Source organism: Corvus cornix, chromosome 2 (genome assembly GCF_000738735.6).
Source record: "Corvus cornix cornix isolate S_Up_H32 chromosome 2, ASM73873v5, whole genome shotgun sequence".
Classification (NCBI taxonomy): domain Eukaryota; kingdom Metazoa; phylum Chordata; class Aves; order Passeriformes; family Corvidae; genus Corvus; species Corvus cornix.
In genome coordinates, this window is record NC_046333.1 from 77118285 (window position 1) to 77133976 (window position 15692).

The window sequence follows — 15692 nt, forward strand, 5'->3', positions numbered from 1 at the left end:
ATCTCCTGACAATCAGAATACAACTTTTTGTTATGTCTTTGAAAGTCTTTAAAAGAATTTATTAGGACAGTATATCCTCTGAGTTCAAGCTGTAGATTTTCCCATGCGCAGGACAATGCTCATCACCAAGAAAGATTTTTGCCAGTGTAAGAGTTTCTAATCAAAATTAAGAAACAATTGTTAACACAAGTCGGAAACCCCTACTGATTCTAAAGCAGCTACTCTGCACCATTGCCACTTCATGGACAATTATATATTAGAAGTTTTCTTATAGAAACAGCAGAGCTACTCAATTACAGCAGAAAAATAGCCATGGCATTTGTGAAAATGTGAAATTCCTTAAAATACTCATGCTTCATTTTAATTTTCACTTTCCTGAGAGTTACCATAACTAATTGTTAGCAAAAAAATGTCCTAGATCCAGGAAATGTATAGTACTTTATAGTTATCTCTTGACTTAGATCTATTTATTTTTCAATATTTGATTTAATTTACAGTAGCTGAGTTTTAGGAAGTCAGAATTTTATTTCACACTCACACTGTTGGTTTACTTAAATCTTGTCTCATAAGATGCAGTTCTAAATTTCTCCATGAGAGTTTCATTTGTGGAAATATACCACTTACAAAGCTTCTTTCTTTAATTATTGAATGTTGTATACTGGAGCATCACTGTGACCCTGCAGCAGATAATGGGCTTCACTTTTATGCCAAACTTTCTTCAGTAAGACAAGATGGTAAAAGACTCTGGACAGTCTAAAATGTAGGATGGGAAGTAGAGGTGTAGGCTGGGAGATCTCTGAAGGCAGATCTTGGAACATGTGGTTTATTGCAAAGGGCGTAGGTATAGGTGCACTGCTTAGAGCTGCAGCTGGCAGCTCTGAGCAGGCCCAAGAGAGCAAGAGAGTAAGCGAGTAAGTAAGGAGAGAGAGAGCAAGAGGAGTGAGAGTGAAGAAGAAGTGATGAGAAAAGGATGGAATGGAATGGTGAAGTCCTGGTTACAATACAATAAATCATCTTCTGTACTGAATATTCTAATTGTCACTAACCAATCTAATACAAGATACAAATCCTATAGCATTTACATACAGCCTATAAGAGTTCTTATATTACCATAGAGTGTTACATCTTAACTTCTAAAAACTACTCTTTGGACCCCTTCTGCTGAGCTAGTAGGGTCTGCTCTGACCCTTGGACCTGCCTGCAAGCAGAGGGTATTGTTCCATCAAGAGGGGATTACCTTCAGTCGGCCATACCATTGTTTTCCAGTTGTTCAGTAACTAAGATTTGGTATTTCAAAACTGGCTTTCATTTCGATGTCGCCTGTAGTTTTCATATTCCCAAAATCTTTTGTCAGGCAATCATATTTATAAGGCTTTCCTGTTTCATCTTCCCCAACATAGAGGTAGAGAGATTTTAACTTAATTGCGTGTTCCTAAGAGGAAGCAAATGGCCCAACTAGGTATACTCTCTGTGCATCCTATTCCTGACCTCAAAACACTGATTCAAATACATATTTTGCTCTTCCTCTGATTTTATTAGCATTTTGGTATAAACAAAATGTAATTATTGTCCAGATTCTAAGGAGCTGTAACAGCAACCTTGCTCATATAAGACACTCTTCCCTGATATGAGCTCCCATCACCAGTAACACCTGAAGAGCGAAAAACTCATCAACTAGATTACTAGATTGACAACTTAGTCCTAATCGTACTAAGAAGATTTTTGCCTAAAAATAACAGATAAGATTCTTTACTGGTGTCAATCAGCATAACTTCATTACCTTGATATGAAGTACCTGGATTTATACTGTATGAAGATTGACAATATGAGGTCCTGCTCACCCTCATCATGTATGTAAGAAGGTCTTATAGAGTGTGGACAAGAGAAGCACTTGACAGTTCCAAACATGGCAGGTGATAATAAGGGGAATATCTGCGCTAGAAAAACTCCTGTCCACCTTGTTTGGAACTCCCCATTCATCCTGCTTCCATGGATTTTCACATGTTCTTTCCTGGTACATGAGATAATTTGTTTTTAATTATGTATTAGATATGTAGGTACATGTAAATTTCTTTAGTTGTGCTGTTTCATATTACTTCAGGTCATTCTAGAGATTTAGAAAACAGAGCAACACATTCAAAAAATGCTTGTTATCTGCTTGTTATAGTAGATTAAACTTAGAGGATAGACTTCCTATACAGACATATAAAGAAAACACCGGGTAAAAAAGTTTCTGTGCTTCATTCGATTTAAGAAGAATGCTGAAAAGAATTCTGAATGAAAATGTGTATACTTCTCTGAATTGTTGTTTCATTTTGTCATTATAATTAGAAACAGGGTATTTTTTTATAGCCTGTAATGTGGTGTTCAGGAACAATTAGACCAAGAATAATGATTTAGCCTGACAATAGGTAGATAAACAAAGTGAGTGGTTGGATCTTAAATAAACAGCCTTCTTCCTTACAAACTTTCAAAACCATTCTTAGTCCTCCTAAATGTTAGTAGAGTAGAGTAGGGAATTTTTTTGTCATTTATATACAAAAATTATGGTAATAGCATAATTTAAGGTCAGCCATGTTAAGGAAGACAGCTTTTCTTGTTGGTATCGAAAGTTTGTTTTCTAATGATTGATTTACAAGTATATTTTAATAAGTTTCAATGAATCTTCATGTCATTATTTAGAATATACACTTAGAACAATCACTGACACTTTGTACCAAACTGTAAATCAAGGTAGGCCTATTATCTTTTGTCTGTATTGTCCTACTGTGAATTTTCTATATGAAATGGAGAAATTAAAAGTAATTTCAGAAAATTTTATGGGCTTTAGAAAGGACAGACCAAGGGTATTGAGATCCACTTTTTTAAGTGATTCCAGGTCTACAGAAGGCAAGAATTTGCACAAGATAGAACCCCAGAGAAGGAAAAAAACCCTCTGACACTGCTATTGATCTGTTTTCTTGTGCTTTGTTTATTAAGCTTATTGATGACTGAGCAAGTAAGATGACTCTTAAGTTGGTAGGTTTTGTTATTTTCTCATAGAGAAAATTGAAACCTGAGGGTACAAAACAAAGACCTGTTGCATTTTTGAGCAATTTTAAATAAGAATGATAAGTAGGAAGAAGAAGAAAAGGAGAGAGAATTTTTTCCTTTCTTTTTTTTTTTTTTTACAGAATCCAGCATGGAAGTTCGTAATATATGGTGCTTGAAATTATGGTACTTGTGATTTGATTCATAAAGTTGTATAACTTCCCTCACTGTGGGTGACTAAGTTACAACTTTTCCAGGACAAAAAAAAATGTATGCAGAGTTACTCCTAAGAAAGTCTTGCTCCAGTAAGAGTTCTTAGGAGTCAGAGCTAGTATTTTCAAATTTGTGATTTGTCTAAATTCAGAATAATTTCAAATTCAGACAATGCTTGTTTCAAGTCAAGAGGTGTTCAATACTAATATGTACTGCAGCAGTTGAGCACTTCATTGAATAATGTATTCACTCAAATTAGAAAGACAAACAGTTGTATAAAATTGAGTCGTGTCATATTTTATGTTCTGTGTGACCTTACTGAGAAATTTCTTAATTTATTGTAGTGTTAGAGTGCCTCTTTTCAACAAGTTACACCAGTAATTCAGTAATCCAGTAATCATTTTCTTGATAGCAGTGTACTGCAACAAATGAACAACAAAGACTTCTGTTTTCAACCAACTGTAAGATTTATTGTGCTTCCAGGTAGAGATTTATCTTTTCTCTGAATAGATCAATATCTGACTTCCAGGTCAATAATTCCTGATTGAATCTCAACAGAAGTCAATAGCTACCTATTATGTCACCTAATACACAAAGATTTTGTGGATGTTGGGTCTAAGAAAGAAAATAACATTTGTGAACATGTATCAGATTCTTTATAATGGAATTCCTTTAAATTGTATTTATATATCACCATCATTTTTGTGTGCATCAGAAAATTTTGAAAATTGTGGTTCGCCTTAAGCTACCACAGACACATTTTCAGCGTTCAAAAGTATCTGTTATCTGCCATGGTTCCTAAGCCAGCCTTCGGTTTATCCAGAGTACCATTCTTAGATATTTTTTGTCTTGTGCAGATATTTTTTACTGTGCGAATAGATTAGGATTTTTATAGAACTACTGAGGTTTCAAAGAATTTATGATTTTTGTTCATTAATTTTACTCTTTCAGAAAACATTATGATAATATTTTTTCCTAGAATTTTTCTTTCAAGGACTTGTCAGGAAATCAATTACTCATATTTTTAAGGTATTTGTTGTATCATCTATATATATATGTATTTACACTCTGATACACTAAATCTAGCACTAAAGCACTTTCCACAATTAAGAGGTTTTTTTGCTGATTGTATTCTGCTGGTTCTTGAATTTAATAGTTTTTCTTTAAACAGATATTAGCTTGCATGGCCACTGTCATAGCACATCAGGCAGAATTGTTTTCATTGTAATCTATGCACCTGGGATACATGGAAGAAATTGTTCACTTTCCATATTGACACGAGTCTCAGTGTACTTCATTCACACTTTGCAAATAAGCATACTGAAGTGCTCAGTAAGATTGCACTCTAACTGACTTATGAAAGTTAAAATTATGCTATACTGCTATAAGGTCCTTAGCATGTTATAAAAGGGTCAATGAAGCATTGCAGTTCAGTAGAATGCTCATGGGTATGTAAGGAGGAAGTATCACAGGGAGAAAAGAACACAACCATGGTGTAAATGCTTGGTATGTTGGCTAAGTTTTCTCACTAATAGATAATCTGAGTTATATGTCTTGACCTTGTCAGTCAGTTGTAATTAAATGATTGAGGACATGAAAATTTGTCCAGATGTGGAATCTTTTCAAGACTGTATGTTGAATTCAGTTTTTTTATTACCTGGACACAATTTTAAACCTTTTATAAAGGGGTAACTTATGCCTAAGAGTCATTGTCTCTCTTCTTGACCTCTTATGAAGATGATCTACTTTGAAGAGAAACAAAAATATTATTCAGCATAATGGGAAACTATGTTAATTATCTCCAATTATTTAGATACATTATTATGTACTTATTAAAGATAAAAGGTTTAATTCACATAAAAGGCTAATTTACTAATAGTAGATGGTAAATATGAAGTAGTCTGTGGCTCCATCTTTATTTTCTTTCATTATAAAGAAGGTGCTAAGGAGCTTTTGATTATGACTGGAATATTAGCAACTTTAACCTTCAACTGCCTCTTCTTTTGTTGTTTTCATTCAAGCTATAGATTAAATATATTTTTGTGTAGGCCAGAACATGTGACATTGCAATAAGAAATGTTCAATATTAGTGGTCTATTCTATTTTAAGAGAGCAGGATTTCCAAGCCTGTGAATATAAGTAGTTAGGTTTCAGATAGTTTTAAGCTCTTTCTTGTCAAATGTGATTTCATTTGAGAAGGCTCACGTACTTAATTCCCATCTGCTGTGTTCAGAGGTTACTGAATGCATCCCCTTTTTACTTAATTGTTTTGTTCGTCACGTGTCATTAGGTTGTTCCTCCTCACCAAGGATTAAATACACCTATAAGAAGTTTATATCTGAAGAATTTGCACTTAATGGGTAATTTAATCTCGCACAGCATTCTTTGCCCTTGCCTCTATAGTGAGATCATTTGCTTGGTTCCTCTGCTTGCATATGTGACAAGTAAACTGTTATGGAGAAGCCCTCAATATCTAAGTGGCATTAAGTTGTATGTTAGTCACATGTATCTGTATCTAGGGTGTGTTCCATAGCTATCTTGGCCTAACATTTTATTTCATTATACAACCAGCAGTCACTCGTTACCGTCTTTGAGCAAACAATTATTCTGTTTCCCCTCCCTTGGGGTACAGATTCTTCTTCCCTTTTTTAATATATTTTTAATTGAATTCTAAAAAACATATTTTCAACAGAGCAGTAGCATCATTCTTTTGCAGGCTTTATCTGAGACACACGCCTACTGAATTAACAGGAGCACATCAGAGTATGAGCAGTGTATTGGTCAAGGTGGAGGATCTGACTGCTTATCCCTTTTTGCTCCTAGCCACATGTTTCTTCAGAACTATAGAAATGCCACTAATTTGGATTCCAATCCCAAAGAACTCATGAGTGTGTGCAAAAGCACCAAGATGTCTTCTATCAAAATTGAATCATTTCATCATGCACAATTACGCAGAGAATTAATATATAGTGGCATGTTGCCAAGACACAGGAATGTTTTTGTTCTAAGTCTGTCATTAAGGCTTTCTTCTACTTCTCCATACCACATCTCCAACAATTTTGTGTGGAAAAAGTGTGTTCAAAAATGGAAGAACCATTTTATGAGAGATCAAAATCATTCAGGTAGGAGATTTGCTTGAAAGAGTGCTTAACTATATTTTTATGTCTGAAAAATCATAGGAACTTACATGCAATTTTTACTTCAAAAGAAACTACTTGCACATTTTCAGGACTTAACATATTGATAAATAGTTTATGAGGAATTAACCTTTTTTGAAGTATTTTCAGAATCTGTATATGAATAAAAAGACAGAATTTCCACTTTTCTTCACCTTGAATTGTTGACTCTTTTAGGAACAGAATTAGATTAATGGGGAACTATAAATGTTGTCTAGTCCCAAGTCTAGGAAGGGTGGTAGATTCTCCCTGAATAAAGTAGATAAGCAAGTTTGCAGAATGTAAATGTGTATCATTTCTGAGAGGTCAAGTAAAAGAAATTTGCAACATGAGGCTGGCAAATGTAGGCAAAGAGTTAAAAAAGGAAAATAGAGGATCTAGAAAGAATTTAGCCAATTAAAAAATCGGAATAGCAATAATGCCTTTCCATGTGTTTTTCTGGAAAATAGCCCACGCTTAACAAACCTGATTTCTTTTTTTTTATAAAATGGCACGTTATATTAAAAAAGGTAATTACCATGCTGTTACAATCCGGTTTAAACCCAGGAAAGCAAAGCAAGCTAAGTCTCTGAGCATAAACCGGAAAGAACCTGGAAGGTTCAAAATATCCCCAGAAATGAGATTAAAACCAAACGAGTTTAGATGTTGTTGCCAAAAAATGGATGTATTTTATTTGATAGTAAAAGAGGCAAAGAGAAGGGAAGAGAAAAGGAAGAGAGAAAGAAAAAGAAGTGTGCATGGGGGGTGGGGGAACAGGGAGAGGTGACAGGGGTTAGGTGGAAGCATATCACCCATCCGAGGGTCCCAACGACGTCTCGTTGCTCCCCTCCATCCGGTCTGCTGGTGGTGAGGGTCCCCCGTCGCCGCTGTGGCCACGCCGCTACATGCTGCCACACCACACGCCGCCACACGCCGAAGAGTGCAGACTTCCATGGATTAATAGACACTTCGGGCCAGGTGGGAACGTCCACGTGCCTCTCTTGCAAGGGGCTAGCTGGACACACTGTCCCTTGCAACACTGAGTGTGTGTTGCATCATCTCTGGTGTTCTGGTGCAGGGTCTGGGGACCCCTTGGCGGGGGGCGGCTGTGATGGGCCATGTCACCCCCTTCTGCTGTGGATAAGCTTCCTCCCCCCTGGTGAGGACCCCTCAGCTGGGCTCCTCTGCACAGTGGAGGATGGGCAGTCACGGCACCTCTGACCACAGGCTTTTCCCAGATACTCAGAGCCTCTCCTCCCTCCACCCCTTGGTTCGAGGGTCTGTTCGAGGCTGGCAGCTGATAGCCCTGGGGCTGTGGTCCTCATCCTGGAGGTGTTAAGCCTGTGCTCAGTGAATGTCCCCAGCCCTGAGTTGTTCCTTTATCTTATATTCATCAGTGAGCGGTGTCAGGCTTCAGTCAGGGCCCCGTTCAGGGTGTGGGAGTCTTCTCTGCAGCTTCTGTAATACAGTTTTAAAAGTCCTTTAAGAAAATGTTTAAGTCATAAAATATAATATCTCAGTCTCTGACACATGCCACATGCAATTCTAGTTAAATAGATAGCAATTAGTAGCAGCAACAAAGCACATATTAAATGGCTATGAACTGGCTACCTGGGAGGTAAGAAAAAGTTATCCTCAAGACAGAATTGTCATGAAAGGAAGAGATTCCGACAGGGCTCTACAGAGATCAGTGTGAGACCAGCTCTATTCAACCTCTTTCTGTGTGGATTAAAAGTAAACTCAAGAGTATCATTGGTAAAATTTTTGGATGACTATTTCTATAACAGATATCCCTTTGATTACAGCACTTGTATATTGCACATTAGAGTTTATTGTCTTCTTTCTGGGAAGTGTCATGGCAGCAAATTTTTAATTTAATTAATTTTATTGAGCTTTGCATTATGAAAACAGGGGGATGTGCTGTGATTACATTTGGTATCCATGCAATTGCCACATAAATTGGCATATTTTCCATGCGGTTAGTGAAGCTTTATTCAGATTCCTTAATTTAGGAAGCATCAGCATAAGACATTTTTTCATTTGGTAATTTCAGTCTGTCACTCATTGAGATTTTAGAGAAGGCTGTATTTACTAACAGTAATTTAAATAGATTTTTTTTCTCCTAGGGTATTCACTGTAGTACAACCAGTCTGGTTAATCTTCCCCTTCTTTTAATACAAAATAAATGCTATTCTAGCCTATTTCTTTAAAACATTTACTATTTTCCTTTTAAAATATACTTATTTTTTCAGTAATTTTTATTTTCTAGCAGTTATCCTTATATGTTGGATTCATGTATTTCATTTCAATGCTAATTTTCTTTAAGGAAGGATATACTGTATTTCAGTACTATAACCATGACCAGAGAAGATAATTGACCACTAATTGTCATTTCTATACTGCTATGACTTTCATCCATGGCCTATCTAGGGATGTCCTCCCTGTAAAGGAACAAAATGTTAGTTATATAAAGCAGATGTGATTCAAAGGCCTAGATTAAAAACATCCTTGTTATAGAAGTATTCAGAATGTGGAGTATGACCATAGACTTTATATTGCAGATTTCTGTTTACAGTTATATTTTGAACTAAATAACAAATCCAAGTCTATTGAGAGTTCTAAATATGAACTTTATTTTGAGATTTTAAGGGAAAAAAAAAGTATCTGCTGACTTGTTCAGTCAATCTGTCTTAAAATGGAAAAATTGTTTCCCTTTAATAGTAGAATAATATTAGAATTTGAAATGTGTTTTAATATGTACAATGTGTTCAGAATATTCAGTTACAATAAAATAAGCTAAATTCATACCCCAGAACAAGCAGTGATAAAAATAGAGCTTTTATTCCAAAAGAAAGAATAATACTAATGAAATTCCCATGAGTTCAAATCCCTCAGTAAATTGTAAACCCCCACATTTAGTTAGCTATTAAATAGATAATTTAAAATTACATTTCAGTCATTATTGGCTATAAACATAGCAAGACATAAAAGAAACTAGAATATGGGGGATCTAATGTGACCTACTGGCCCTTTATCAAATCTCTAGTAACCACACTCATGATCCAACAACAGAATGGAAATTTTCCAATCAAAAAAATACTCATTTCCCCATGGCAAACTAATTTGCCATTAAAGTTTTCTTGTTTTCTTTTTGTTTTCCCCACTAGATAGAAGATCTTTGAGCTCAAAATATTAAAATAGACCCTGTTTTTTCGTGGGAAATTCAGACCATGCAGGAGTAGGCTGTAAAATAAAGATGATTAAAATTCTGCAGTGGTTACTGAATCTAAATGAGTTCTTACTTTGTGTAAATAATAAGATAAATTCTTTCAAGTGTACCAGACTAATAGGTAAGTACACAGTTATATATTTCAGTAAATGCATAGCTATGCACCTGGCTGTGGCAAACATTTTCTTAGTATTTGTCTGTACTTGAGTTAAAAAGTCTTTACAGTCTCAGTTACAGTAGATCCTTCTGTTGTAGCTTTTCTTTTATATAAGTTAAATGGTTCACAGAATGCTAAAAAAGACAACATAACACATTGTCAGATGCTGCAGAGCATAAAAGTATCTTTAAGAAAACTTGGTAAAAAAAAAAGGTATTGACTGCAATTCAGTAACAGGAATGAATTTAGAGAGCCTGAGTGGAGAGGGAAGTAAAACTCGCCAAAAATAAAGTTATTTTCAGGGCTTTTTTTCAAATCCAGAGTTGTTGGGAAAAGGAAAGAAAAGGAGCTATCCACAATAGTAGCTATATCAATCTTTCATCTCAGTGCTTATTTTTTTCTCAGTTTTATCTGATACTTTGAGGATAAATTCAGGACCATCATGAAGAAATTTCTTGATTGCAAAATGTTGTGAAGAACTGTCAGTACAGAGAAAGAAGCTTATGTGGTTATGGGCAAGAGCAAGAAGAGCATAATCTAATTTAATAGCATTATGTAGTAAAATTACTTACAAGACATATTGTTTAGTTTTAGTTGGTCCTGTGAGTAGCAGGGGGTAGGACTTGATCCTTATTGCTCCTATTCACATTAAGATATTCTATGGTTCTACAGTAATTCTGGTCTCATGAATTTGGAAATGTCGTTGGAGGAGAATGTCCTGGGTTTATTAGTCAATTAAAGATGAATCATCAGTGTCATGTATTCTGTATAAAAAATAAAAATATTGCAATTTTAAAAGGTGGTATTAAAAATTTAATTGGAAACGAAGTAGGTTTCTCATCATACATGGTCAAGAAAGATAAATTCAGATTGGAAACTGTGCTTTCCAAAACTGTAGAAACTGTCACACACACCCCAAAATAAAAACAAAACAAAACCAAAACAAACAAAAAAACAAACAAAGCAAAGCAAAAACAAAACCAAAACAAAGAAAATACCAACCAAACAAACAAACAAGAAAACCCCCAAACCCTACGAAAATTGGTGTGCTTTAGAGATTAATAAACTTAGTGAAGAAGTTAGAAGAAAATGTGTGTTTTGGGAGAGCCTTTCATGTGGGAAAAAAACATCTCTCATAATTTTAAGATGGAAATAGGTATGACTGTTTGTGAGGCCAGAGGTCCAAAGCTGTGTGTTCTCAACTCTTTTCCAACAGATTTACCCTTCCATATGTTGTATTTGATTTTCGACACAGCAGTCAAACTTCTGTAAAAATTCTTTGCTTAATACCAGAAACAGGATGGAATGTACCTGTAATGACATCTACATCTTGCTTTTCTGATTTTCTTGTCTTCCTTTCCTACCAAAGATGAATAAGTACCGAAGGCATAGCTGAAAAGTACTTGGTTAACAGGGTCAGAGAGTTTCCTAACAAATATGAGGCAAAATCAGGGCTGTGTTTAAATTTAAAAAACCTGTGACAGCTTTCCTTTTCAGTATTTTTTTGTAACTGTTTTAGTCAGGGAAATATGTTTCTTAAGAGTAACTTCCTGTCTTCTTGTGGGATGTATAGGAACCTCTGTCAAGCATACCCAAGATACTCAGGGGCAATTCCTACTTTTAAAAGAACCTGCCAGAACATTTAATATTATCTTAGTGAAAAAGATGATTAAGTTCTCCTTACACCTTTTGGGATCATTAGTGAAACTTGAGATTATGCACTATTTTAGTGCTATACTGCATAACGGTGGAGCTGCTAGTGACAAGTGATGCCTTGATGGGGCTACCTGCAAACAGAGGCTAGACAAAATTAAGAGAATAAAAACAGTTACATTTATTGAAGGGCCTTCAAGGTACACTTTGGGCAGTCAAAGCCTCAGGGCTACACCCCAAATGGACTCCTGGGTCACAGATTTTCATACTTTTATAAGTTTGGTCTATTTGCATATCGGGGGTTAATCCTCCAATTACAATTTCAGGTAATGAAGTCATTTACCCCCAGTTTGCTCCCCCTTAATCCACTTTGTTTATGTATTTCGGGGCCTGGGACACTAAGGTGTCCTTGAAGTTCAGGCTTAGAGAGGATTTGTTTTGTCTGACCAGAATGGGAGAACAGTAGCTAACAGGCTATATGGAGTCTTAGAAGTATACACTAAAAAATTATGGAAAAGCTAAAACCCTAATGCATCACAAGGACAGAGTGTTAGGGTCCTCACAGTAGTTACATACCTCATATTGATGATATGACTTCAGGATGTATAAATGTATATGCAACCCAGGAAAGAGAGAGAACTAAATCTTCCCTTACCTCCTGCCTTCAGCCCATCAAAACCTTAAAACTAGTTTTCTTATTCTAAACTTTGCATACAAGGTTTTGAAATTAAGAACCTGCCCAGTTTCATTGTCTCTGTTTTCAAAAAAGAGGAATCTGCTGTAAGTGGGAGGGATTAAATGATTAGTCATGACTAGTCATCCACAAATCCTTATTAACTAGAAGCATTGATTCAGTATCATGCACCTTGAAGCAAACAAAGAGGAAAGTAATAATTCAGAGGAATTGTTTCAATTCAGAGTTTGTTTCAATTACTTTAAAAATGCAAGTGGCTAGTACTAGTGAGGATAGTATAGAAGACATGTTCTACTATGTAACATTTGGTCTGTTACAAATTGAAATGGAAGGTTCTTTTAAAAATCCCATGCTTCTTACATGCATATGCATAAGCATGATAAATTTGGTTTAAATGGAAAAACTAAAGCAATTCATTTGAAAAGTCAAAGCAGGACATTCTCAATTCTAATAATTTCACATATTCCTATTTATCTGTAAAATGAATTTTCAGAATACTAGTACCAGATTTTTGAGCCATAATTATTTCAGTGAAAATGCATATTTAAATTATACCAGTTCCTTTTATCTAAATGACTCTGTAAATTTCTGTTTCTAAATTTATATTTTGTGTAAGTTGTGGATATTTTCAATATATCATGTTGCAATTTCTGAAAAAAGGTCTGTTTCAAACTGTATAATTTTAAGGAAAAGAGCACTGATGAACTAAACCTGACTGGTATACTCTTTTTAGCCAGTTTGTCCAAAATCTACACTTCTGATGGAAAGTAACTTACAGTGCAAAACTGTGTTCAAATTATTCTAAAACATGGATACTTAAACAAAAAATATTCTTCGTGGATAAATTTCCTTATTTTTGTGTGATTTACTTTCAGAAGATAATAGAAACAGTGGTATAAGCTACATGAAAATTATCATTTCCTATGTAATAATGTCTAAATGGTTTTATTGAAGAAATGCGAAGAAAGTAATTTTAAAATACAAGAAAAATAATGCTCTGGAAGCCACTTTTTACACCATCTGAAACTGTGGGAATCAAAAAGCTTGAGAATCATGCTGTACAGCCAGTTGTCCAGAAGAGCAAGGCTCTACTTCTTAAGATTCTTTGCATTAGTAACTATTGTATGATTAAAATTTACCCAGAAGCAACATCTCATCATGTTATGGTATATTTTCTTACTGGTTATAGCAATAACTCACTTTCAGAGTCCAACAGATGTTAAGCCAAAATTTTAGCTCTTTAAAAATGTAATGTTAATAAATTTGGCATTTTTTATACTTTCTTTATTTATTTCTGTGAAACTCACTACAGTCTATCAATGTCTTTTCTGTATTGATGTGCTCAAAACTGGAACCAGCACTCCAGACTTGGCGAGCAGAGGGGAAGGATCCCCACCCTCGACCTGCTGGCAATGAATTTCTTAATGCAACCGGGGAAGATGCTGGCCTTGTTTGCTGCATCGTTGGCTCATGTACAACTTGAGGACCACACCAGATTCTTTTCTTTACAGCTCCTTCCCAGATAGTCTGTCCACAGCATGTACTGGTTTCCTGGCACTGCACTTGACATCTCTCTTTACTGAATTCCATGATTTTTCTGTCAGTCTGTGATCAAAGAAATTAGCAGGGCTGAATTTTACAGGTATCATCATAGGTGAAAAATGTCCCCTAACTGAAACTGTGCCCACAGAGTTGTCTGCCTCTACTTTTATTTTAATCTTTGCTTCTACATGTATAGGTAAATAATGTGAAAAAAACTTGATGATGATGGATAAAAATTAATAGAATTTTAGGATCATTCAATTTTGGTTTTCTCTCTCTAGTATAGTAATAACAATAAAAGGTTTATCTTTTACTTTAAAGACAATTATTAATTTAGTCAAACTCATAAATCGATATGATTGACATGTACCAAACACAAAAATATCTTTTTTTTTTTAAATTTGTCAAATTGGAAAATCTAGCTTTTGGGTTAGTTTTAAGAGATATTTGATATACTAATTAAGAAATTACCTTTTGTTAATAAACAATTTTTGTTTATTCAGTGGGATAAGAGTTCCAATCCATTAGTTTTTCTGTTAAGTAGCGATTTAAAGAGTTGTATGAGAAAACACTGTTATTTTGGCAATGTACCTTTGGGTCAGGAATGTTATATAAGGTAGATTATTTATTTAATAATATAATAATTGATTTAATAAATATTGTTTTAATTTCTTCATATTATCAAGCAGGTTGATTGTCTAGCAGCATCTGGAGTTGTATTTTATATATATATCTATGACACAAACAACTGAAAACGACTTAGCTCCACCTTCCCTTAGAAGAAAGGTTATGCCCAGCCTTTGCTCTTGCTTGAACAGGTTAATCCTGATCTTCTGTTTGTTTGTTTGTTTTCTTTCCTTCACAGGAGTCATCAGGACTGCCTTGCACAACATGGACAGGGAAGCCAGAGAGCATTATTCCGTTGTCATTCAAGCCAAAGATATGGCTGGGCAGGTCGGAGGGCTGTCAGGGTCAACAACTGTAAATATCACACTCACAGATGTCAACGACAATCCACCCAGGTTTCCTCAGAGTATGTACAATTTCAACATATAACTGATTTGAAAATCACGTTGATTTTCAGTGAAGTAAGAAGCGATCAGTGAAATCCAGTTGGCAGTCAAATTCGCGGGGAATAGGGAGCTTGAAAGCATTTGGATTCACCAATATTTTTTAATTTTCCAGTATTTGCAGATAAAGCACAGAGATGGCATAGTTAAAATACTGAAACCAGTAAAGATTTCTTTCAGTTAACCGCTGAATAATATCGAGGTGGATTACAAAGGTATACTGTTCTCATATGTGGGTTATTCTCCAGTATTTGTTAAATGCATATTTCAATAACTCTGTGATTTTGATCCCATGAGGGAATGATGATGTTCCTATGGTAGATAAAAGCAAAAGACAATGCATTAAAATATTTAATCCAACATGCCTTTGGCTGCTTCCATACGTATCTATCAAATTTTTTCTTCTTCTACACCCAACTAAACTTTTAAGATCAATTATTATACTCAGATGGTCAAAATCTAAGATGTTTCTCACTATTGTTGAGCAATGGTGGAATCTGAATTTATCACAGATAAATGAATTGTTGGTGTTGATTTCAAACAATATCATCACATGCTTATATGAAGAATAAATACCAGAATAGAATATCTTAATATGACCGCTAATAGGAGGTTAATTTTTATCCAGCTCATTGGGTGTCCATTGATCTGACACAGCAGCTGGGATCTTGTAGGAATTCTGAATTCAGTCGACAATTTATTTAAAAATCTTATGGAACGTAAATGTATTTTCTCTGCATATTGGCTCAAGGCCAGCAAGAGTGTTGTAATCTGGTCTCAGACATTGCGTGAGTTGTTGTAGAGCATAATGGACTGGTAGCTATAGGAACATCCACCAGGAAATGCATTAAGCTGTTTGAATGAGAAGATTTATAAACAATAGTAGAGATCACAAGGCTCCAGGGACAAACAAAGCTCCCTGGCAATACACGTTTTATAAAATCTGGCC

At 35.1% G+C, this 15692-nt stretch overlaps 1 protein-coding gene across 5 annotated transcripts in view; it reads left to right on the plus strand.

Moving 5' to 3' along the window:
• The window catches only part of CDH18 (cadherin 18), a 522337-nt gene that overhangs the window by 439136 nt on the left and 67509 nt on the right, over positions 1 to 15692 (plus strand). For all 5 annotated transcript variants that reach the window (XM_039548866.1, XM_039548869.1, XM_039548870.1 and 2 more), the window contains one exon: positions 14539 to 14706. In XM_039548866.1, the coding sequence (XP_039404800.1) occupies positions 14539 to 14706 (168 nt within the window). The remainder of the gene's footprint in view (positions 1 to 14538; positions 14707 to 15692) is intronic.